The following is a 23,342-nucleotide window of genomic DNA, read 5'->3' as shown; positions in this document are numbered from 1 at the left end:
GCAATCGTTTGGTCTGCATTACTGTCAGAAATTTCTTCCGCTGTTTTTCGCCTTTGAACATTACCGTTGCATTTTTCACAGTTCGTAATTTTACTTTCTTGTTCGCGCAATGGATCTGAGCATTATGATAAGCTAACCAATCCATGCCCAAAATAACGTCAAACTCTCCTAGTTTAAAAGGAATCAAGTCTACGGAGAAATGATTTCCGGCTATTTCGATATCGCACGCAGGACATACTCAATCTACTAGAACTTGGTCGTCATTCACTAATTTTATAATTTACATCTCGCCCAACCATTCAATTTCGCAATGTAACTTATCAAGGAATTCTTCAGAAATAAATGAACGGGTAGCTCCAGAATCAATTAATACTTTAAAATCTACGAAATTCACCAAAAGCGTACCTACAATTACACTAGGACTCTACACCGCTTCTTTCATTGTCATGTTGAAAGTTCTTGCTCTGGGTTGATTAGGCGGAGGTGGAGGAGGTAATGCCAACACTTTCGGAATACTAGCTGTCATTGCTGGTCTTTTGCAATTCCTAGCAATATGTCCTTTTTTCCACACTAGTAGCAAGTAACTTCTGTCTTTCCCATTGCACATTCGTTAGAATAGTGCCCTTTTTGCTTACATTTGAAACATATCACATCCGCTTTGATATAGACGCCCATATGTTTTCGTCCACAAGTTCTGCATTATGGCATTGAGACTCTGACAATTCCCTGCTGGCTGGGGGCTTGGAAATGATTACCTGTTTTATGGATACCTTGTCCTATCCTTTTAAAATTCAAAGGTTTATAGGGATCGCACGTGCGAAGCTAAAGGTGTCTTTGACTTATTAATCAAAGGGATTCACCTTTCGTGATGACAGTATTGAGGCTAAATGGGCCCTGAACATTGTGGACCGGACGAAACCCAAGCCCATCTAGAGGTAAATTGTTCTCTACGAACTACGTATGAAACCCTATAAATAGAGTACGTAGGCCTCTTGTTTTAGGTTGAGAAACGGTTTATATTAGATAAAATACATGTATTTTCTCCGTTATTCGAGTAATCAATCAGTAAGTATAACACCCTCAAAATCCGGGGTATAGATTTGGGGCATTATTAACACTAACTACTCACTAAACCTGTACAAGCAAGATATAAATAAAATAATTACCCCGAACTACTACTACTTAGGATCTTTTCAAGGTTAAGGATTGAAAACAAGAATGACACACCAACTTTATTACAAACCAGATTAAACAATTTGTGTCAAGAATTCTCTTTATTACAAAACATTATTCTATTCACAATTTTAAACTAAACATCTTTTATTCAAACTACAACTATTATTCTTCCTGCTACACCTGATCTGGTAACTCAAAACTCTCTTCTGGGATAGGGACAAACAACCTTGGTATAAGAGGGTCCCGCTGCTTGACTCGCTTCTTGATTACTCGGGTTCTGATGAGTTTCATTCTCTACCTTAACTGAAAAACAATGTGAATAACAATAAAAGGGGGTGAGCCAAAATTGCTCAACAAGCCTGCAACAATATATATATATATATAGTATAAACAGAAAAGAATATATGAATCATAATCTGCTGGTTTGTACAACCATCTATTTCTGTATAGGATAATAACTTGCCATTACTGGCAAGTGCCAAATGAACGAGACTGGAAACAAGAACCAACATATACACTATAACCTGCTGATCAGTCAGTGTACAGTGCGGATCTATACCCAACTGCATAGACCCAACCAACTTAAGGGGTACCCAGGCAACTATGGCTTAATAATCAACGGTCTGGTTAATACCCGGCCCATATCGTAACCATCTAGTCCATAGCTTAGCATCCAGAACAATCAGTATACTTTTGATATCGCAACATCAGGATATATCAGAGTATATGTAAGTAAGGGTATCAAAATTGGAATATGAATAGAGGATTCAATAAATTGGGAGAAATCAAGAATCGAAATGAAATAGAAACAAGAATCAACAATTATCAAGGTGTAATTGTTATGGAAAGTGGGATATATTTCACTATTGTGAACTTATAATAGGGGAAAAACTTACCTGGTATGCACTTCACCTAATGTGATTCACTGCCTTCTGCCTCTTGCTTGATTCGCCTTGAGGATATGGAATCTATCATGGAAAGATATTCGTTTAAATAACTTATCTCATACGCATATCTCGAATTGATACCACGAAGTCCTAATCGTGTACCCATACGATTCTATCTGACTTGCATATATAGATACACAACACATAAAGTTCACATAATCACGTAAAACACATAGCACATAAGGTACATAATTGATTCATAATTTATTTGACTCGATTCTACCCCTAATAGGGCCTATAAACAATTAATCATCACAACCGACTCACTTCCGAAAGAAATTATGATTTATAATTATTTTTAAAGGAATCAGATCATTATTCTGAGTCTAAGGGTCTTCATTTCACTCAAATCGGATTAATAGTATAATTAATACGCAATAAACAAGATTTAATTAATTATAAATCAATTATAAATAATTGATCACAATTAATTAAACCTTAATTATATTTTTAAATAATTATATAAGAATTATTGTATTTTAAAATAATTAATCCCTAATTTTTAGAATTAAATACAAATTGTTACAATTAATTATAAATTATTACCAATTACACGATTAAATCGACTATCTACAAATAATTATTCGGTACGAATAATTATTACAATTCCACTCGAATAAATAAATAACACTCGAATAAGAGCATCTCCAATAGGGGTTGCCAAACTTATGTGGCATGGCACACTTGGTTGCCTACCTATTGGAGTTGGGAGGTTGCCAAAAGGTTGCCTACCAAGGTTGCCAAAATATGGAAACCCCTTGGCAACTTCCTAAATTAGCAAAAAGTCATAAAAAACATCTAAAGTTTATATTACTCAACCCACTTTTATATTGAACTAAATATAAAATTAATATAGAGGAACCACAGGGACAATCTTTAAAGTTGCTTAACTATTAGAGCAAAATTTTAATAAATGTTTCCAAGAGTGACATGGATGTGAGAGAAAATTAAAAAATAATATATTTAATGATTTGTCATGGTTTGGCAACTTTGTTAGCAACCTCTATTGGAGATGCTCTAATAAACCTGACTTATCGAACTACTACTCGTATAAATACGAGTTACTCGCGTTATTCACTCGACAATCGAATTATTAATCACATTATTCGATATATTTAATCTCATTTATAAATTAATTACTTAATTATTAAATAATAGATAATTAGATAAATAATTAGATAAATAATTAAATAATTAAATAAATAATCAATTTTAAATTCCTAAATTAATAAAATAATTTAGAAATTATTAATAATATTTTCAGATTTTAAAACTAATTTTTAATTGATTTTTGGAATTATTAAAACAGATTTTTGATTTTATAAAATATGATTAAATAGTAAAATTGCAGAAACAGAAATCTGGAAAACAGGTTGGGTTTTATTGGATCAAACCCGGGTCGTACATCGGGTTGAAACCGGGTCACCAAAAACAACCACCGCCATCACCAGAATCCGGTGACGGTGGCGGTTCCCGGCGAGACTCCGGTGAGACGATACGGCAACGAAACAACATGATTCCGGACTGTTTCACCCCGTTTTTAACCAACAACACCACAGGAACATCTCCCCTTTCTTATTCACCGTTGTTTCGTCCAGAACGTGGCCGGAAATTTCAAGAACACGACGGGGCCGTTCAAAATCCGGCGAGCACGAATCTTTAACCAAATCACTCGAAACCGGTGCCGTTCGATTCTAATTTTCACGATCTACACGTTCATATCAACCACAACATCTAACAATCAATGAAACTCAAAACCCGAATTCAATAAATAAACCCAAAAATTATGAAATCAAAATCGAGAAATCAAACAACAAAAACGATTACAAGAACTGATAGAGAATCAAAAGAGCTTCGAAACGACTACTTACATGACTGATTTGGTTGACAGAATCACCTTCAAATATGAGGTTTAATTCCTTGAGTGTTCTTCACCAACAAACTCAATTTCTTGATTATTTTCTGATTTTTAATAATTAATTAATGAATAATTAATAATAAAATAGGTATTTATACTAATGAAAATAATACCCCTAAATAAAATTAAGGGGCTAATTACACATCTAATAAAAATATTTGGCCCCAATTTTTATAATTTTTGGGTATCAATTATGAATTTTTAATTATCCAATAAATAGAAAATAAATGCCAAAAATTGTGAATATTACAAAAATGCAATGAAAAATGATGTTTGATAATTTCATGATCATATAAAAATAAAAATATAATTTTTGTGGGGTTTTTGACTCCCGAAGGGGTCCGGAAAAGTTATTTTTCGCGAAAGAGGTAAATTTGTAAAACGTCCAGGGGTTCAGAATAGTGATGTCGTATAGGTCGTTTTTGGCGAAATAGGGCCAATAATTTTGTTTGAAATACGGGCTTTTAAAACGTTGTTTGAGCTGTACGAATTTTGATATAAAACCTATAACTTATAATAAAACATTCAATAATTACCCAAAACACATTCCGATCGAAACAAACAACACGTAGCACATAGCAATTAGGGTTTACGACTCAACACACTTAATCACATAATAATACACATAAATTATCTTTATTATAATATAATACAAACGTAATTTTCTCGGTCGTTACATCCTCCCCCCTTAATAGGATTCTATCCTCAGAATCACGCTATGAAAATAATTGAGGGTACTTTTCTAACATATTAATCTCAAGCTCCCGGTTGACTCTTCAACCACGGGATTTCTCCTTAAAACTCTCACTAATGGTACAAAACTCTCACTAATGGTACAGACTTATTCCTTAATACTCTCTCTTGCCGATCTACAATTCTTACCAGCTGTTCTATATACGACAAATCTGCCTAAAGCTCTATCGGCTCATACTCTATTATATGCCTTGTATCAGGGTTATACTTCTTAAGCATTGACACATGGAATACATTATGAATATGGTGCATATGGGGTGGTAAAGCTAGCTCGTATGCAACTTTCCCGACTCTCTTCAGAATTTCAAATGGACCAATGTAACGAGGCTTTAGCTTGCCCTTATTGCCAAACCTAGTCAATCCCTTCCATGGTGATACCTTTAACAATACATGCTTTGCTTCTTGATAATCCACCTTCCTTCTGGCTGGATCTGCATATTTTCGATGTCGAATCTGTGTTGCTTCGAGTCGCTTTCGAATAAGTTCTACTTTTTCCTTGGTCTGCTGAATCAATTTTGGACCTAGAATTTTGCACTCTCCAACTTCATTCCAATATGTAGGTGATCTGCATTTTCTTCCATATAAAGTTTCATAAGGTGGCATTCCGATACTCGCATGGTAGTTATTGTTGTAAGAGAATTCCACTAACGGTAAGTGCTCGTCCCAATTGCCTTCAAAATCTATCGCCCAAACACATACAATATCTTCAATCATCTGAATAGTCCTTTCACTTTGCTCGTCCGTTTGAGGATGATAAGCGGTGCTCATATTTAATTTGGTTCCTAGATATTCCTGGAATTGTCTCCAAAATCTCTAATTAAAATGGGGATCTCGATCCGATACAATGGACACAGGTACTCCATGACGCATCACAATTTCCTTGAGATATAAATGTACTAACTTGTCAAGTAAAAACCTCTCGTTGATTGGAAGGAAATGTGCTGACTTCGTTAATCTATCAATAATAACCCAAATTGCATCATGATTTATTTTGGTCTTTGGAAAACCTACTACGAAATCATTAGCTAAGTGCTCCCATTTCCATTCTGGAATATCTAGTGGTTGTAGTAATCTGCTCGGGCGTTGATGTTCAGCTTTGACTCGTTGACACGTGTAACATTTACTGATCCATTCCGCTATCTCTGTCTTCATATCTGGCCACCAAAAGTTTTCCTTCAGATCTCTATACATCTTGGTGCTTCCGGGATAAATTGAATATCTTGAGCTGTGCGCGTCTTGCAAAATTTTCCCTTTCAATTCTGGTACATTAGGTATCCAGATTCTCGAAGTAACTCGAAAAATTCCCTTTTCATCTCTCTGGCTGGTAATTTCTTCTCCTGACAAATTGTCAATTTCGTGATTCATTACTTCTTCTTGACATCTTCTTATTTTCTCCAATAACTCTGGCTGAAAAGTCATGGCATAAATCATTTCCGTGGAACTTTCTGGAACACGAACTTCAATTTCCAATTTATCAATTTCTTTGATCAAGTCCTCTGAAGATGTTAACAAGTTCAAGTTTTTTTTCGACTCAATGCATCTGCTACCACATTCGCTTTTCCTGGATGATAATTAATTGATACATCATAATCTTTGATTAGCTCTAGCCAACGTCGCTGTCGCATGTTGAGTTCTTTCTGCGTGAAAATATACTTCAGACTTTTATGATCCGTGTAGATTTCACACTTCTCGCCATAAAGGTAGTGTCTACAGAGTTTCAGTGCGAATACAATTGCTGCTAGCTCTAGATCATGCTTCAGATATTTTTGCTTATGAGGATTTAGCTGTCTAAAAGCGTATGCGATTATGTTGCCATGTTGCATCAAAACGCATCCGAGTCCTCGATAAGAAGTGTCGCTGTAAATAACAAAGTCTCCTTGATCATCAGGTAAAACAAGTACAGGTGCGGTTACTAGTCGATTCTTCAATTCTTGGAAACTTTCTTCGCATTTCTCATTCCATTCGAACCTTTCATTCTTCCGGGTCAACTTGGTCAATGGCGTTTCTATCTTTGCAAAATCTTTAACAAACCTTCTGTAACCTTCTAATCCTAAGAAACTTCTGACTTCCGTCGGAGTCTTTGGTCTTTTCCAGTTTAAAATAGCTTCAATCTTCGCTGGATCGACTTGAATTCCTTCAATGCTGATGATATGTCCTAGAAATTGCACTTCCTTTAACCAAAATTCGCATTTCGAAAATTTTGCATAAAGTTGTTCCTTTCTCAACGTTTCCAATGTCATTTTCAGGTGCCCTGCATGTTCTTCTTCCGTCTTCGAATAGATCAAGATGTCATCAATAAATACAATTATAAACTTATCCAGATACTTCTTGAAGACTCGGTTTATCAAATCCATGAATGTTGCTGGTGCATTGGTTAGTCCAAATGCCATCACAAGAAATTCGTAATGTCCATATCTCGTTCGAAACGCGGTTTTTGGAATATCTTCTGCCTTGATCTTCAATTGGTGATAACCTGATCTTAAATTGATTTTCGAAAACAATGTCGCTCCTTTTAGTTGATCAAATAATTCATCAATTCGGGCAAAGGATATTTGTTCTTGATAGTTAACTTGTTCAGCTCATGATAATCGATACATAGTCGCATGTTACCGTCCTTCTTCTTCACGAACAACACTGGTGCACCCCATGGGGATACACCGGGCCTTATGATTTCTTTGTCGAGAAGATCCTGCAATTGCTTTGCTAATTCTTTCATTTCAACAGGCGCCATTCGGTACAGAGCTTTTGAAATTGGTTCAGTCCCTGGTACCAAATCAATAGTAAATTCGATTTCTAGATCCGGAGGTAATCCTGGAAGTTCATCTGAAAAAACATCAGAAAACTCACAAACTACGGGAATATCTTCAATCTTCGAATTTTATTTTTCCATATCCAACACATAGGCTAAGTAAGTTTGACATCCTTGACGCAGTAATCGCATTATCTACATCATCGTTAAGAATTTCTATTTTTGTCTTTCACCTTTAAACGTTACCGTTGCATTTTCTTCGGTTCGTAGTTTTACCTTCTTGTTTGCGTAATCGATCTGAGCATTATTATTGGCTAACCAATCCATTCCTAAAATAACATCAAATTCTCTTAACTTGAAAGGTATCAAGTCAACTGAGAAATGATGTCCCGCTATTTCGATATCACAACTTGGACACACTCGATATACCGCAATCTGATTGTCATTTGCTAACTTTATGACTAACACTTCATCTAACCACTGAACCTCACAATATATCTTAGGAATAAAATCTTTAGAAATAAAAGACCTCGTAGCTCCAGAATCTATCAATACTTGAGCATTTACAGAATTCATAGGAAGCATACCTGCAACCACATTCGGACTCTGTACAGCTTCTTTCATTGACATGTTGAAAGTCATTGCCTTGGGCTGATTCTGTGGTGGTGGTGGTGGAGGTAATGCTAAAATCCTTGGAATGCTGGCAGTCATTGCTGCTCCTCTACAATCCTTGGAAATATGTCCTTTTCTTCCGCATTGGAAATAAATGACTTTTGCCTTCCCCATCGGACATTCTCCAGAGTTGTGTCCCTTCTGCTTGCACTTGAAACACGTGACATTTGGCTTGTTATAAATCCCAGTATGCTTCTTCCCACATATTTTGCAATCAGGTATAGGTGGTCGGATAAGTCTCTGCTGGTTTGGAGCTGGGAGTCGGTTATCCGTCCTCTGGTTACCCTGCTCTGTCTTTCTAAAATTCACATTTCCCCGGGCTTGGAATCTCGGCCTTCTAGTGGTACGGTTCTGGAAACTTCCTGGTCTCTTTTCTTTCTGAGACGCTTCACTCTCTCCTTCAATAATCATGGCCTTTTGAACAATGGCTGTATAAGTTGTCAGCTCGAACACTGCTACCCTGTTACGGATCCATGGCTTCAATCACTGCTGAAACCTCTTGGCTCACTTTTCATCAGTATTCACCTATTCGGGAACAAATCTGGCCAATTCAGTGAACTTGGCTTCATAATCCACGACCGACAAATTACCCTGCTTCAACTCCAAGAACTTGATCTCCATCTTATTCTTCATGTAACGAGGAAAATACTTTCCAGAAAAATATCGGTAAATCTATCCCAAGTCACTACAACTTCCCCCTCTAAAGCCTTTTTCGATTCCCACCAGTAATTGGCCTCACCTTTTAGAAAGTAACTAGCTAAATTCGTCTTCTAATCTTCCTAAACTTTTACTAACGCAAAGGCCTTTTCCATTTTTTTAACCAAGCTCTCACCTTTGTAGGATCTGTGGAACCTTCGAATTCCAGAGGCTTCACTGACTGGAATTGCTTGAAAGTAACTACTGGTGCTGCTGCTGGTGCTTTTTGCTCTGGATGAACGACATTTGCTGTTGAAATTGCTGCTGTTGTTGCTGCATCATCATCATCTGTTGTTGCATGAGGTGGAACATTTGGTCCATGGGATTATTACTATTCTGTCCCTCGGTATTGCGATTAGACGAGTCAGGTCTTGCTTTTCTTTTAGGTGTCATAGTTTTGATAATAAAATAATTGGTTATTTTAATAATAGTTTATTAAACTGATGATATAAATAAATAAACAATTTGTATGGTATTAAAACAAAATTTAAACAGTTGATATTGGAAAGAAAAACAATTTAATGTTTAAGTAAATCATTTTGAAATGATTGAAAATTTTGGAAAAGTAAATGATTCCACATGATTGTATATAAAAACAACATTTTAAAATAATGCAACGGTAAAATAGTAAAATAAATGTAAATGCTTAAAAAACTGGAAAATAAAAGAAAATGTGAAAAGGTTCATTTTATATATATATGGGTATAACACCAGCTACAGGTGTTAGTGTTTGATACAAAAAGGTCTACAACATGTCAGTCATGCTACTACTACTACTACCGGTCAAAACTAGAGGCTACACGCATACAAACTAGTCATACTATGCTATATTGCATCTATGTACATATAATACATATAGTATAACATCATACTGTCAGCTGAAATCAATATCCGGGTGGCGTACGGCCCAACTCCTGCTGTAGCGCCTCTAGTACGACCTCAGTCAGTCTCATCGCTCTACGTTATACGGCATCAGTGCGCACATCCTGCTGTTTCTAATCAACCATCTCTTGAGATCCTGCCCTAAGTATCTGACGAAGTCTATCCCTCAGTATATAATCTGGCTGAAGTGCTCTGACTAGTCCATCCTCTCTGGTCTCGAACAACCCAAGTATCTCTCGACACTGGTCCTGCCATCTCAGTCTCTCCTCCTTCTCACTCCGGAACTGCTAGTAGGATACCATATGGGGCTCACGAAGATCAGTCCAGGAACCTCGGGTAGGTAATGGCTGGTCAACAACTACCTCATCCATGAACTCCTGCTGAGGAAACCGGTATATCCCAAGCACATGTGCATATAGGATTCAATATATTGGGAGAAATCAAGAATCAAAATGAAATAGAAACAAGAATCAATAATTATTAAGATGTAATTGTTATGGAAAGTGGGATATATTTCACTATTTTGAACTTAGAATAGGGGAAAAACTTGTCTGGTATGTACTTCACCTCTTGCGATTCACTGCCTTCTACCTCTTGCTTGATTCGCCTTGAGGATATGGAATCTATCATGGAAAGATATTCGTTTAAATAACTTATCTCATACGCATATCTCGAATTTATACCCATACGATTCTATCTAACTTGCATATATAATAACACAACACATAAAGTTCACATAATCACGTAAAGCACATATCACATAAGGTACATAATTAATTTTAGACTCATAATTATTTTTAGAATCGATACTAGACTTGAACTCGCATTAACTAACACTATCTGGTTCGATTACTAATTTTTCAGGATTTATTTGACTCGATTCTACCCCTAATAGGGCCTATAAACAATTAATCATCACAAGCCGACTCACTTCCGAAAGAAATTATGATTTATAATTATTTTTAATGGAATCAGGTCATTTTTCTGAGTCTAAGGGTCTTCATTTCACTCAAATCGGATTAACGGTTTAATTACTACACAATAAACAAGATTTAATTAATTATAAATTAATTATAAATAATTAATCACAATTAATTAAACCTTAATTATATTTTTGAATAATTATTTAAGAATTATTGTATTTTAAAATAATTAATCTCTAATTTTTAGAATTAATTACAAATTATTACAATTAATTACAAATTATTACCAATTACACGATTAAATCGACTATTTACAAATAATTATTCGATACGAATAATTATTGCCATTTCACTCGAATAAATAAACAACACTCGAATAATAAACCTGACTTATCAGACTACTACCCGTATAAATACGAGTTACTCGCGTTATTAACTCGACTATCGAATTATTAATCACGTTATTTGATATATTTAATCTCATTTATAAATTAATTACTTAATTATTAAATAATAGATAATTAAATAAATAATTAGATAAATAATTAAATAATTAAATAAATAATCAATTTCGAATTTCTAAATTAATAAAATAATTTAGAAATTATTAATAATATTTTCAGATTTTAAACCTAATTTTAATTGATTTTTGGAATTATTAAAACTGATTTTTTATTTAATAAAATATGATTAAATAGTAAAATTGCAGAAACAGAAATCTGGAAAACAGGTTGGGTTTTATTGGATCTAACCCGGGTCGTACACCGGGTCGAAACCTGGTCGACCTCGGGTCACCAAGAACAGCCACCACCATCACCAGAATCCGGTGACGGTAGCGGTTCCCGGCGAGACTCCGGTGAGACGAGACGGCAACGAAACAGCACGATTCCCGACTGTTTCACCCCGTTTTTAACCAACAACACCACAGGAACATCTCCCCTTCCTTCTTAATCGTTGTTTCGTCGAGAACGTGGCCGGAGAGTTCAAGAACACGACGACGGCGTTCAACATCCGGCGAGCACGAATCCTGCACCAAATCACTTGAAACCAGTGCCGTTCGATTCTAATTTTCACGATCTACACACTCATATCAACCATAACATCTAACAATCAATCAAACTCAAAACCCGAATTCAATAAATAAACCCGAAAATTATGAAATCAAAATCGAGAAATCAAACAACAAAAGCGATTATAAGAACTGTTAGAGAAACAAAAGAGCTTCAAAACGACTACTTACATGACTGATTTGGTTAACAGAATCACCTTCAAATCTGAGATTTAATTCCTTGAGTGTTCTTCACCAACAAACTCAATTTCTTGATTATTTTCTGATTTTTAATAATTAATTAATGAATAATTAATAATAAAACAGGTATTTATACTAATAAAAATAATACCCCTAAATAAAATTAAAGGGCTAATTACACATCTAATAAAAATATTTGGCCCCAATTTTTATAATTTTTGGGTATCAATTATGAATTTTTAATTATCCAATAAATACAAAATAAATGCCAAAAATTCCCCAAAATTGTAAATATTACAAAAATGCAATGCAAAATGATGTTTGATAATTTCATGATCATATAAAAATAAAAATATGATTTTTGTGGGGTTTTTGACTCTCGAAGGGGTCCGGAAAAGTCATTTTTCGCGAAAGAGGTAAATTTATAAAACGTCTAGGGGTTCAGAATAGCGATGTGGTATAGGTCATTTTTGGCAAAATAGGGCCAATGATTTTGTTTGAAATACGGGTTTCAAAACACTGTTTGAACTGTACGGATTTTGATATAAAACCTATAACTTATAATAAAACACTCAATAATTACCCGAAACACATTCCGTTCGAAACAAACAACACGTAGCACATAGTAGTTAGGGTTTACGACTCAACACACTTAATCACGTAATAATACACATAAATTATCTTTATTAGAATATAATACAAGCATAATTTCTCGGTCATTATAGTAAGATCAGTCACAACTTTTATCCCGTATTTTTCATGTGCTTCGCAAAATATCCATATCTTGCCCCGCAATTTTCATAACCTCTAAAATATTATTATACCAAATTCTACACGTAACAATATGTTTTCCGGTCATACTCAAATTGTGCCAAGCTAATGTATAAAAAACTATATATTGTTGTTTATTTAAGTAAAAATTTAACACTTATATTTTAATTTGTAGAGTTATTTTTTCTATTCACCTTAATATGATATCAAACTGAAACATACATAGAAGTAAAATTTATTTTTAACTTAATTTTTTTAAATAATATAATGAAAAAGGACCTAATTGTCACTTCCCTAAATGACGTACATTGCTTAAAATCAATCAAGTATATAATATAACCAACATGAACTTTCCGCTCAACGAACTGTGGATATGGGAAAGCCAATAACAGATCCATCTGATTGATTAGTTCAACCTATTCAATAAATTATTCCCCAATTAAGGTTCCTGTTATTGCAAGTCATACAGTTCAAAACTTTACCTCACCTAATGAAAGCCCCTACGTACTGTGAAAATGTTTTTTTTACCTCAGCCAAGAAACAAGTGATAGTATGCTACATATGATATTATCGCAAACAGAGGGTACATTGACTTCATTTGTACAGAGAGCTTTTTAAAGAAAAACCACTCATCATAACAATTTTTTCATCTTCAAAAAGTTTATATTTTATGCAACTGCTTATTTTTGGACAAGTTGCAGATTACAACCTTCCACCTTAATTTTGCCAAATAGAGTTATGACATTACACAATATTAACATACTCCCATGAAATAGTACTATATGAACATGTATATGTGATTATTAAAACACAGCATTACGTGACTTTAGCTTCACTCCTACTCCAAAACCAATAAAAAAATTACAAAAAACACAAACTCTTCAAAGTGCTCATCATTTTGTTGGAATTATTTTCTTTATTTCACCATGCATAAGCATTTGCTTTCTTCGTTCATAAATTTTGATTAGTTGCCCATCTTCTTTATGGGCACATTAATCAAATCTCCCCTATCAAAGCTTCCATTTTCCATTATTACAATCTCAATCTGTGCATTTGCCTTCATTGGCCTGTTGTACACTGAAAGAATCAGTTTTCTTTCTTCCAGTACCATTTTCACGCTTAGTCCTTGCGCTGAGCGTGCTCTTGCAACGTCTAAAGGTGCACCAAATTATTTCATTTTTTTTTTCAGTAAAAAGAAAAGAAATTTGGTCATCAACATTATACTGACATTATTATTGATGTAATTGTGTGCCAGATAAAATTGCAGACAGTAATGATGTGAATTACCTAGCAGATGATCGGTTTGAATTTGATCCAAACGAGTGTAGCATTACTAGTGGAAAATGGAGGTTTAACAGCTCCATTGAGCCTTTATACACCGATACGAGCTGCCCATATCTCGATAGACAAGTATCTTGTGTTAAAAACGGCAGGCCGGACTCAGATTATCATCACTGGGAATGGCAGCCAGATGACTGTTACTTGCCTAGGTTGGAATTCCATTCTGTCCCAAATTGAGTGTTCGATTAATTTAAAAAATTTAAAATTGTCAAGCATGGATGATGGATCTCTATACAAAATTAACATACAAATTTATCCAACTTGGTTACAATGTTAAAAAGAGATTGTGAAAGCTAATCTGCATGCATGTCGACATGTGTACTAATACTGTGGTATTAATTGTTATGTCATATGTGCATTTGATCGTTGACATTTTTATCTTGTTACTCAATGAATAGGTTTGATCCAAAAGTTGCCCTTGAGAAAATCCGAGGGAAGAGGCTAATGTTTGTAGGGGATTCACTGCAAAGAGGACAATGGCAGTCTTTTGTTTGTCTAGTTGAGTTCATCATACCTACAGATCAGAAGTCCATGCGTCGAGGCCGTGTTCATTCAACCTTCAAAGCAAAGGTACAGCTTATAAATAGTTCTTTCAACAAATCCAGCAAGATCTAATTCGACCCAGTTCTTAATTTCACATACTGCCTAAGTGTCCCTACTAGCAATTGTTTAAAATTATGAATACTGCATCTTAAAATAGCCAGAAAAACACATCTTTCAAGGTAACTAAAATCTGATGAGAAGTTCAAATGTACTGGAAGCATATGAAAATGTAATGTTTGTAGAGAAGAAATCATATATTATTAAAATTTCATAAAACAATAATCTCCGTATGTATTGTGCAGGAATATAATGCTACAATTGAATTTTACTGGGCGCCGTTTTTAGTTGAGTCAAATTCTGATCTGAAAATAGTAGGAGATCCAAAACAGAGAATATTAAGAGTTGATTCAGTTACAAAGCATGCAAAACACTGGCTGGGAGTTGATATCCTTGTTTTTAACACTTATGTTTGGTGGATGAGTGGTCTAAAAATCAAGTCTCTGTGAGTTCTCTGCATTTCTTCAAACACATCTTAAATCTAGAATCATTCCTTTTGCAGATACTCTCACACACTAAAATGTTGAACTAAACCAAAGGTGTCTTGCCTAGCGGTGCCGCCCTCACCCCTCTAATTCTAAAGGCAGAGTGGGTGGGTTTTGTTCAATTACAAATGAAGAATGAAGAACTCGAATCCCTTCCGCTATCATTTCTGAAAATGATATACAATTCACAAACTTCCTCTTTCGTATAGATTCATTCTCAGTTAGCGCTAAAAAGATTATTTTTATTGGTACAGATGGGGTTCATTTGCCAATGGAGAAGATGGTTCTGAAGAACTAGATGCTTCTGTTTCCTACAGGATAGGATTAAAGACTTGGGCCAACTGGGTTGACACCACTATTAATACTAAAAAAACAAGGGTGTTCTTTACTACTATGTCCCCAACACACCAGAGGTCTTCTCTCTGTTTGTCAACTGTAAAATTAAACACTTTTTTCTTACAGAATGGAGTTTTTATTTGGAACATAACTATGTCTCTCTAATTGTGTTCCCAGGAGTGCAGACTGGAACAACAAAGGAGGGATGAAATGCTACAATGAAACAAAACCTGTTATGAAAAAGAGGCATTGGGGAACTGGCTCCGACAAACGGATAATGAAGGTTGTTGCAGATGTTGTAGGGAAAATGAAAGTACCTGTTTCATTGATAAACATAACCCAGTTATCAGAGTACAGAATTGATGCACATGCCTCAGTTTACACAGAGACCGGTGGTAAACTGTTAACTGATGAACAAAAGGCTGATCCACTACGCAATGCAGACTGTATACACTGGTGTTTGCCAGGGGTTCCTGATACATGGAATCAAATATTTTTTGCACATTTGTAGCCTGTGAAAATTTATTGTAAGTATGTGTCACTTTCAATATCTGAGATGCCAATGATGCATACGTTGTAATTGATTCATTTAGTGCAAAGTTATTGGTTTATTATAATATATCAATGGATGTATGGGTTAATTGCATACATAAGAATTGCCAAGCAATGAGAAGGTTTTACTTTATTAAAGTTAATGCCTAATGGTACTGCTTGAAGCAGTGGCCGAATAAGGATTTTGAAACAATCGGGCTAGTTTAATTTTTTTCTACTATTTGAACCAAATCTTAAATTGAAAGTTGGTAAGTACTGACATTACATTTATCTTATATAGCTTGAAAATAGGAGAGTCGTCCTACTCCTGGTTGATGAGATTTGAGGCTGTTAAACAGGAATCGAAATCTCATCTAATTTCCTAGCATGTGAAACGGTAGCTAGTTCTGTTTAGCAACAGAATCTGATGAGGGTACTGCAGACGCAGGGTCAGAGGAGGATGCAGAGGCTGATGTTCGCCCAAATTTGAATGATTTTGGTTGGGTAGCAAAGGTGGAGAGGCCACCACGGCGACCTAATTCCCTGTAACCTTCAATTCCGAGTTGTTCCTTTCTTGTCTGACCTCCATTTCTCCCCATCTGCTTGTACCCTTCGATTCCCAATTGCTCCCTTCTTCTCTGTCCACCTCTCATCCTACCTGATCAAACATGAAACTTTTCTTACAAATTAGATAACACGCATTTAAAGAAAATAAATGTAACAGTAAATAGTATATTACTGTAGAAGTATAATTACTTCCATCACAAATTGTGATTTTATAAATACTAAATGAGAGTGATATTTTAATTACTACTAGCTAACTACTTACAGTAGTCACTCATATTTAGTAAGAAAATCTTGTACCAGAAGAACTAAGAATAAAGTTGACACAACAACCATCATAAACGTTAGTACTAGGGTAAATACTAATGATTCAAATTATGTAAGGTAAATCATTAATGTGTAAACCTTCAGCAAGTTGTTCTTGAGCTGCAAGACTTTTCCCCCCTTTGCCTCCAGGAACAACTGTCTCTCCACTCCTGGCCCTTGCATCGAGTTCCTTTCGTTCTTCTTCTGTTGCCATTCTTGTCACTGCCAGTATCGTTGTTGCCATTGTTGTCTCACTGTTTATAAGATTATGGTACATGAAACATGAAGCAGAGTTAATGCGTAGCACAGGGTATATATAGCAAGAGGAGTACCGAATAAACACGGAGTTCTGTTGTTGTAGATAAGAAAGAGGGGAGACACGTCCATGGGGAATGACATGCAGATACGTCAGATATACATTAAACTGGGCTTCATATGTGGACACGCATGTACCCTTGTTTAGTCTGTATTTGCATGTCTTGCAAGTACCAGAAATGTCCTTGAACTTTCACAACCTTAATTTGTACGTCATACCCTTTGCTTTATGAACTAAGGTGACTCCTAATCTCCATGTTTTTTTTATATATATATGAAAGAACTCATAAGAACTCATGAGTTCCAATTCCAGATCTATCTGCGTGAAACATACAGAGTACAGATCTTCATTGGAAACTCTCATGAGTTACACACTTACACTATGTAGTGCCCAAAATCTTGCATGAACTCCATTTAAGACCCATAGAAGGATTGAACTTAATTGGAATAGGTTAGGATGTATTTCGATATGGATTCGGCCCAAAGACTCATGTTTTGGAGATACATGCATTAGGGTGCCAACCTTTGGTAAAACAGTAGCTAACCAGGAGGTTCAGCTAGCTGCTATCAAGTCCACATGGTCATGGAAGATGCTGAAATGCATCAGGGGTGGTCATGGATGGACAAGTGGGGTGCTGGAAGCATCTGGAGAGCAAGGACAGTGAGATACTGGTACAGGAGCAATGATAACTCCTGATGGCGGGGCTGATGGCGGGGCTGCTTCTTCGACGCCGTACCTGGATCCTTCGCCGCGGTGGTGATGTAGTTGTTGTGGGGCTCATACAAAACAACACCGGAAGGGGGGTTTGAGTCCCGCGGCGCCTCCGGTGTGAGAGTAAGAACTCGCTTTTGGAGAAGATGAAGATATATATGAATGAAAGGTGGTTGTATGTGTATATGAGTGTAGGAAATTGATTAACCCCAAAACCTTACCTTCTTGGGCTATTTATAGCCCAAGGATAGGGTTTTGGAGTTGGTACCGTTGATTTTAGGAGCGGAGGACACCTGGCTGAAGTAGATGTTTTACACTTATCTGGACGGGACAGGCTGAGAAATGTTCTGAGGATCCTCTGACATGTGCCCTTATTATTCCCATGATTGATGGGTGATAGTTGTCGCTATCGTGTGCTTAGGCAAGTGCCTCACGTACTGGGATTTCCCAAGGTTGGGCTTGCGGGACTAGGCTAGTCAGGACTAGTAGTGTGCGGGACTGGATCGAGTTAGGAGTCTGGGCCTGGCCCTTGTAGGAGCTACATGTACCATCAAGTGCCCCCCACTCCCTTATGCAGATTTTCTGGATGGGGGAGTAAGGTTGGTTTTGTTTAGGGAATTTGAGCTTTGCTTGCCCCCAGTCCGAATTGTGTTGAGTTAAGCCAATCAGGGCTAAGGTTGGTTGTCTTTTGAAGATTTTTGAGTTTTGCTTGCCCCCCAGTCCGGATTTGTGTTGAGTTCAGCCGATCAGGACTAAGGTTGGTTGTCTTTAGAAGAATTTGAGCTTTGCCTGCCCCCCAGTCCGGATTTTGTTGAGTTTAGCCAGTCAGGGCTAAGGTTGGTTGTCTTTAGAAGATTTTTGAGCTTTGCTTTCCCCCAGTCCGGATTGTGTTGAGTTCATCCAATCATGACTAAGGTTAGTTGTCTTTAGAAGAATTTGAGCTTTGCCTGCCCCCTAGTTCGGATTGTGTTGAGTTCAGCCAGTCAGGACTAAGGTTGGTTATTTTTAGAAGAATTTGAGTTTTTCCTGCCCCCAGTCCGAATTGTGTTCAGTTCAGCCAATCAGGACTAAGGTTTATTGGCTTAGAAGAATTTGAGCTTTGCCTGCCCCCAGTCCAGATTGTGTTGAGTTCAGCCAATCGGGACTAAGGTTTGTTTTCTTAGCATAATTTGAGCCTTTCTTGCCCCTAGTCCGGATTGTGTTTAGTTCAGCCAATCAGGACTAAGGTTTGTTGGCTTAGAAGAATTTGAGCTTTGCTTGCCCCCCAGTCCGGACTGCGTTGAGTTCAGCCAATCAGGACTAAGGTTGGTTGTCTTTAGAAGATTTTGAGCATTGCCTGGCCCCCAGTTCGGAGTGGGTTGAGTTAGGGGGTCCAGCGTGGAAGATGAAGCGTTTTTGGTTTCCCCCCCCCCAATGATTTCAATTACTACAGTTGTATTTTTTCAAAAGACGTGCAGTAATAATTACTTCCATTAATAACTGTGTATATATATTATTGTGTATATATACTTTTTCTTGATGGATGGCCCATATTTAGCCACATGAAAGGGTCGTTGAGTTTCACCGTGCCTATAAAAGGCACCATTCTACCTTCTTTTTCTTTTTTACCTTTGTTTCTTCTTCTCGCCTTTTCTTTTTTCTCTGAAGCTTTTCCGAAGTTTGTCTCAGGAGATTTTGGCGGTGTGCCGTCGTTGCTCGGTCCTCCCCAACCTCTCCATATTCTCTATACTTGTAAGCTTTTTTGTTCTTTCTTGCACTTTTCTTTTTGTATCTGTTTCGAGGAATAATTTTGGTTGCTTCTATTTTTTGTTTGTTTTTGTTTCGAGTTGTTCATGCATTTTTGTGTTTGTTTGTTTGAGTATGTGTATGTATATTTGTATGTATAAATGTTTATATCATATTTTGGTGTTTGATTTCATTTTGGAAGTGTTTCTGGGACTAGGGTTTTTTAGACATGTCTGGACTTTGATATTTAGTCCGGTCTGGTAGTTTTTGTGTTTAGGTTTTTGGCTTTGTCCGGACTAGTTGAATTGGACCATACTTATAGTTTTGTGTTTTTTGTTTTTCGTGTTTGGTGTATTTTGAGTCCGGACTTAGGTTGGCTGTGTTTGCTGGCTTAGTGTAAACGTAGTCTGGATTTATTGTATTTTTTGGTATTTGGATATTTTGTATATTGAAGTCCACATCGCCGGGTTGGTTGGTTATAACTTAAATAAAATTTAGCATAGGATGGTCCGGACCATGATAGGATTGAAGATAAAAATTTATAGGGATTTAGACTAACCTCTGTCATTTGTTATAAGTATATGGTCTGGACTAAAGCTCGCGCCAAAGTTTATATCTCCTGCTACCCGGGACCGTCTGACTCCGATTCATCTAATGATTTTGACCGGATCGAAATGGGGAAGAAGGCGTCCACTTCGGATGCCAATGCTTTTACCCAGCCGATGATAGGAAAAATTTCTCCTAGAAAAGTGCCATGCACTCTAGAGGGGTTATGGGTTGATGTTCCGAATTACTTCATCACCAAGAGTGAAGAGATTGAGAAAAGCTGGTACTATAGGAGTATCAGGTCGGGGTACGCTCGACAACCGAACGTTAGTCCGGGGCCTTATAATGAAGCTGAATTTGATCGTAAATTTGTTGGGAGCATCATTGCTAAGGAGCCGTACGACTTGAAAGAAGAATATGCTGCTCTAGATCATGCGGCCCAGGACCCCTCGGTCTGGGTTGCTTTCCAGTTGGATCCCCGGGTTAATTGGAGATGGACTAAGCCCAGGGAGAGGATCTACCACAGACCAGCGAACGGTTTTGTTCCGGTCTGGTTGGAGCATCTCCGCTCCGGGTGGAACCCTTATTGGCATCTTTTCCTGAAGCATCTTTATAAATATGAGTATAAGCTTTCTCCGATGCGGATAACTCCTAACGGAATAAAGTGGATGAGCTGGTTCATTGCAAGTTGCAATCAGTTCAAGGTTCAGCCCACATTGAGGTTGTGGCATCACATCTTTAGCCGAGTTAGGTATAGTTAGATGCCTTTATATGAGCTGGGCTTCCAGGCTGTAGAGTGCGGTTATGGTTCCTCTTACAGACTTGTCATTCAGCAGTCATCACTGAAGCATTGGAATGGGGAACTGATTATGCTGAAGGGTCTGGACTTGCAGTATCTCCCTCATATTATTGCCGAGGGATTTCGGACTAGGTTCCCTCGGGCTGTTCTCTGGGGTGATGCTATCCAGATGTTTTTTTCCTTTTGTGAGTATTTGGGTTTTCAGCTAACCCGAGATACCTTTATGATGCATAGAACTATGCATAGGCTAGGGTGTAAGTGTTTTCTCTTTGGTCTGCATTACTTTCTATATATGTACTGTTACTTAGTGTTTGTTTTTTGTAAAGTACCTGTGTTGACTTGCCTTTTGTTTCGTGTTTTGGCAGATTTACCTTATTTTAATCCGGATATGTCTTCTTCAGCCTACAGTGATGCTTTGAAGGGTTTAAGAATGACCTTCAAGCTGATAAAGAAGGCTTCCGTTGCTGGGTCAGATCCAGTCCACCTTTGGAGGAGGGCTCTCAGAGCAATGTTGTCTTAAGGCCGGAGTCTGGTGGGGATGAAAGAGTCCCGGAGCGGGATGTTGAGGTGGAGGCCGGGGATGAATTTGAGAACCTTGAAGATATTGAGGCTCTTCGAGATGTTCCTGAAGTAGAAGTTACCCGGAGGAGGAAGAGGCTCCGGAGTGTTGGGTTGAAACCTCCCCGGGCTGAGAAGGCTGATGTTGGTGTTGTTTCTGGAGTGGACTGAAGGAATTTACGGATGAGCGGAAGCGTGAAATAACATTTATTCCGTAAAAACCATATACCGCACATATAGAAAAACATATAAAAGGGAAAAACTGAGGAATCAAAATCATACCTCGTGAATCGAAGCTTTATAAAATTGGAGTGCTAGCAATTGCTCCTCAGTGTGTGAAGCACTCTACCGGTATCCACCAAGAACGATCCTCTTCGATGAACCTTTTTATAAAACTGAGCTTTTATAAAATGGAGTTTTGAGAGAGAGAGAGAGGAAGATGATGGAGGCTAGGGTTTTCACAAAACCAAAATTGTGTGTGTTAATAATGAATGAGCCATCCATCTCATTCTATTTATAGGGCTCTCCTAGGGTTTTATAATATATCTTTATATATATTAACCCCCACATTTTATCTTCATAAAATGCTTTAATAATAATTAAAACTATTTTAATCATTATTTCTTTTTCTTAACTATTTAGAAAATAATTATCTCTCTCATTATTTCATCAAAGAAAATATTCTTTTATGGTGTGACCCTATAAGTTCAATATTATGCCGGTAGTAGAAATAAATAATAATATACTTTTATTAATTATTTACATGAATAATAAAATTCACTAAATATAATTAACTGATTAAATATATTTATTATACATCGTGAGTGATGCTTCTCAACATATCGCGACTATCCGGATAATATGAATTCACTGCTTAGAATATCAAGAACCTGTCAGTGACTAGTTACCGTACAATGAATTCCTTCTACCCTTATAATATCCCGAATAAATACAAGGCATGGATCTCATGTCAAGCCTATCAAATTTAATCATATGATTTCTTATTCATAATGCAAAGTTCATATTAATGCAAATTAGAAACTCCTTTCTAATTTCATACACTCTGGCCAGAGATTCCAGAACTCGCATACTAAGAATAACATAGGATATTCTCTTCCTATACTGGAAGGGGTAGATCCTCTATTGATGTTAACTATCTCAATACACAAATCCCTATGCTCAGAATAGACCTAATGGATGTCCTTGAGACTAAGGACTAAACCAAAGCACAGTTCATTATATATAAGATACCTTTAACGATCTCAAATCTAAGGACACTTGTACAACTATCACTCAGTGAATAACTATTGACACGTGAGTAATCTCCATTAGTTGTTCAACTTATCGAGTCATGTTCAGTGAACTTATTCCCTAATAAGCACCTACATACTAGCTATAGTGTCACCACACAAATGCCTATGAGAACAGACATCCTCCTGAAGGGAGCAAGCATAGTATGTACCAATCTTTGCGAATTATTAATTACCAGTTAGTAATCCTATGACCAGGAATTATTTAAGTTTAGAGTTATCATCTTTTAGGTCTCACTATTATGATCTCATCATAATCCATAAAAAGCTTTACTCTAAACTATGGTATATCTTATTTAAACACTTAAATAGATAGAGCCCGTAATAAAAACAAAACAAGTCTTTTATTAATATCAATGAAATCAAAACAGATTACATAAAAGTTATTCCTAAATCCTCATACGTGATTGGACTTAGGACATATCTCTTTCATGGATAAGGGTAAGGGATGAAGGAGGAGGTTCCAGGAAGGAGCGGT

The 23,342-nt window shown here is 36.6% G+C and overlaps 2 protein-coding genes across 2 annotated transcripts; one reads left to right on the top strand and one right to left on the bottom strand.

The window, feature by feature from the left end:
- Positions 1 to 13,633: 13,633 nt before the first annotated feature.
- LOC141724618 (protein trichome birefringence-like 3) lies at positions 13,634 to 16,117 on the top strand. The gene is made up of 6 exons (XM_074526828.1): positions 13,634 to 13,894; positions 13,992 to 14,226; positions 14,476 to 14,647; positions 14,923 to 15,122; positions 15,417 to 15,575; positions 15,676 to 16,117. Exons 1-6 carry the CDS (start codon positions 13,720 to 13,722, stop codon positions 16,007 to 16,009), a joined length of 1,275 nt encoding a protein of 424 aa, XP_074382929.1. The 5' UTR covers positions 13,634 to 13,719; the 3' UTR covers positions 16,010 to 16,117.
- A 128-nt stretch (positions 16,118 to 16,245) lies between these two features.
- Positions 16,246 to 17,196, bottom strand: LOC141724619 (uncharacterized). The gene is made up of 2 exons (XM_074526829.1): positions 16,999 to 17,196; positions 16,246 to 16,687 (listed from the first exon to the last, which is right to left on the bottom strand). The coding sequence occupies exons 1-2, from the start codon at positions 17,174 to 17,176 to the stop codon at positions 16,431 to 16,433; spliced, it is 435 nt and encodes a 144-aa protein (XP_074382930.1). The 5' UTR covers positions 17,177 to 17,196; the 3' UTR covers positions 16,246 to 16,430.
- Positions 17,197 to 23,342: the final 6,146 nt, after the last annotated feature.

This window comes from Apium graveolens, chromosome 5, assembly GCF_009905375.1.
Source record: "Apium graveolens cultivar Ventura chromosome 5, ASM990537v1, whole genome shotgun sequence".
Classification (NCBI taxonomy): Eukaryota; Viridiplantae; Streptophyta; class Magnoliopsida; order Apiales; family Apiaceae; genus Apium; species Apium graveolens.
Note: the sequence above shows the minus strand (reverse complement) of the source record. Positions and strands in the feature narration are given on the sequence as shown.

Excerpts from the sequence above, each read along its gene's own strand:
- LOC141724618 (XM_074526828.1), top strand. The coding sequence starts at position 13,720 with ATGGGCACATTAATCAAATCTCCCCTATCAAAGCTTCCATTTTCCATT. Across the intron at positions 15,123-15,416 it reads GGTCTAAAAATCAAGTCTCT|ATGGGGTTCATTTGCCAATG; the intron begins GTGAGTTCTCTG and ends TTATTGGTACAG. Across the intron at positions 15,576-15,675 it reads ATGTCCCCAACACACCAGAG|GAGTGCAGACTGGAACAACA; the intron begins GTCTTCTCTCTG and ends TTGTGTTCCCAG.
- LOC141724619 (XM_074526829.1), bottom strand. The coding sequence starts at position 17,176 with ATGTACCATAATCTTATAAACAGTGAGACAACAATGGCAACAACGATA. Across the intron at positions 16,688-16,998 it reads TCAAGAACAACTTGCTGAAG|GTAGGATGAGAGGTGGACAG; the intron begins GTTTACACATTA and ends ATGTTTGATCAG.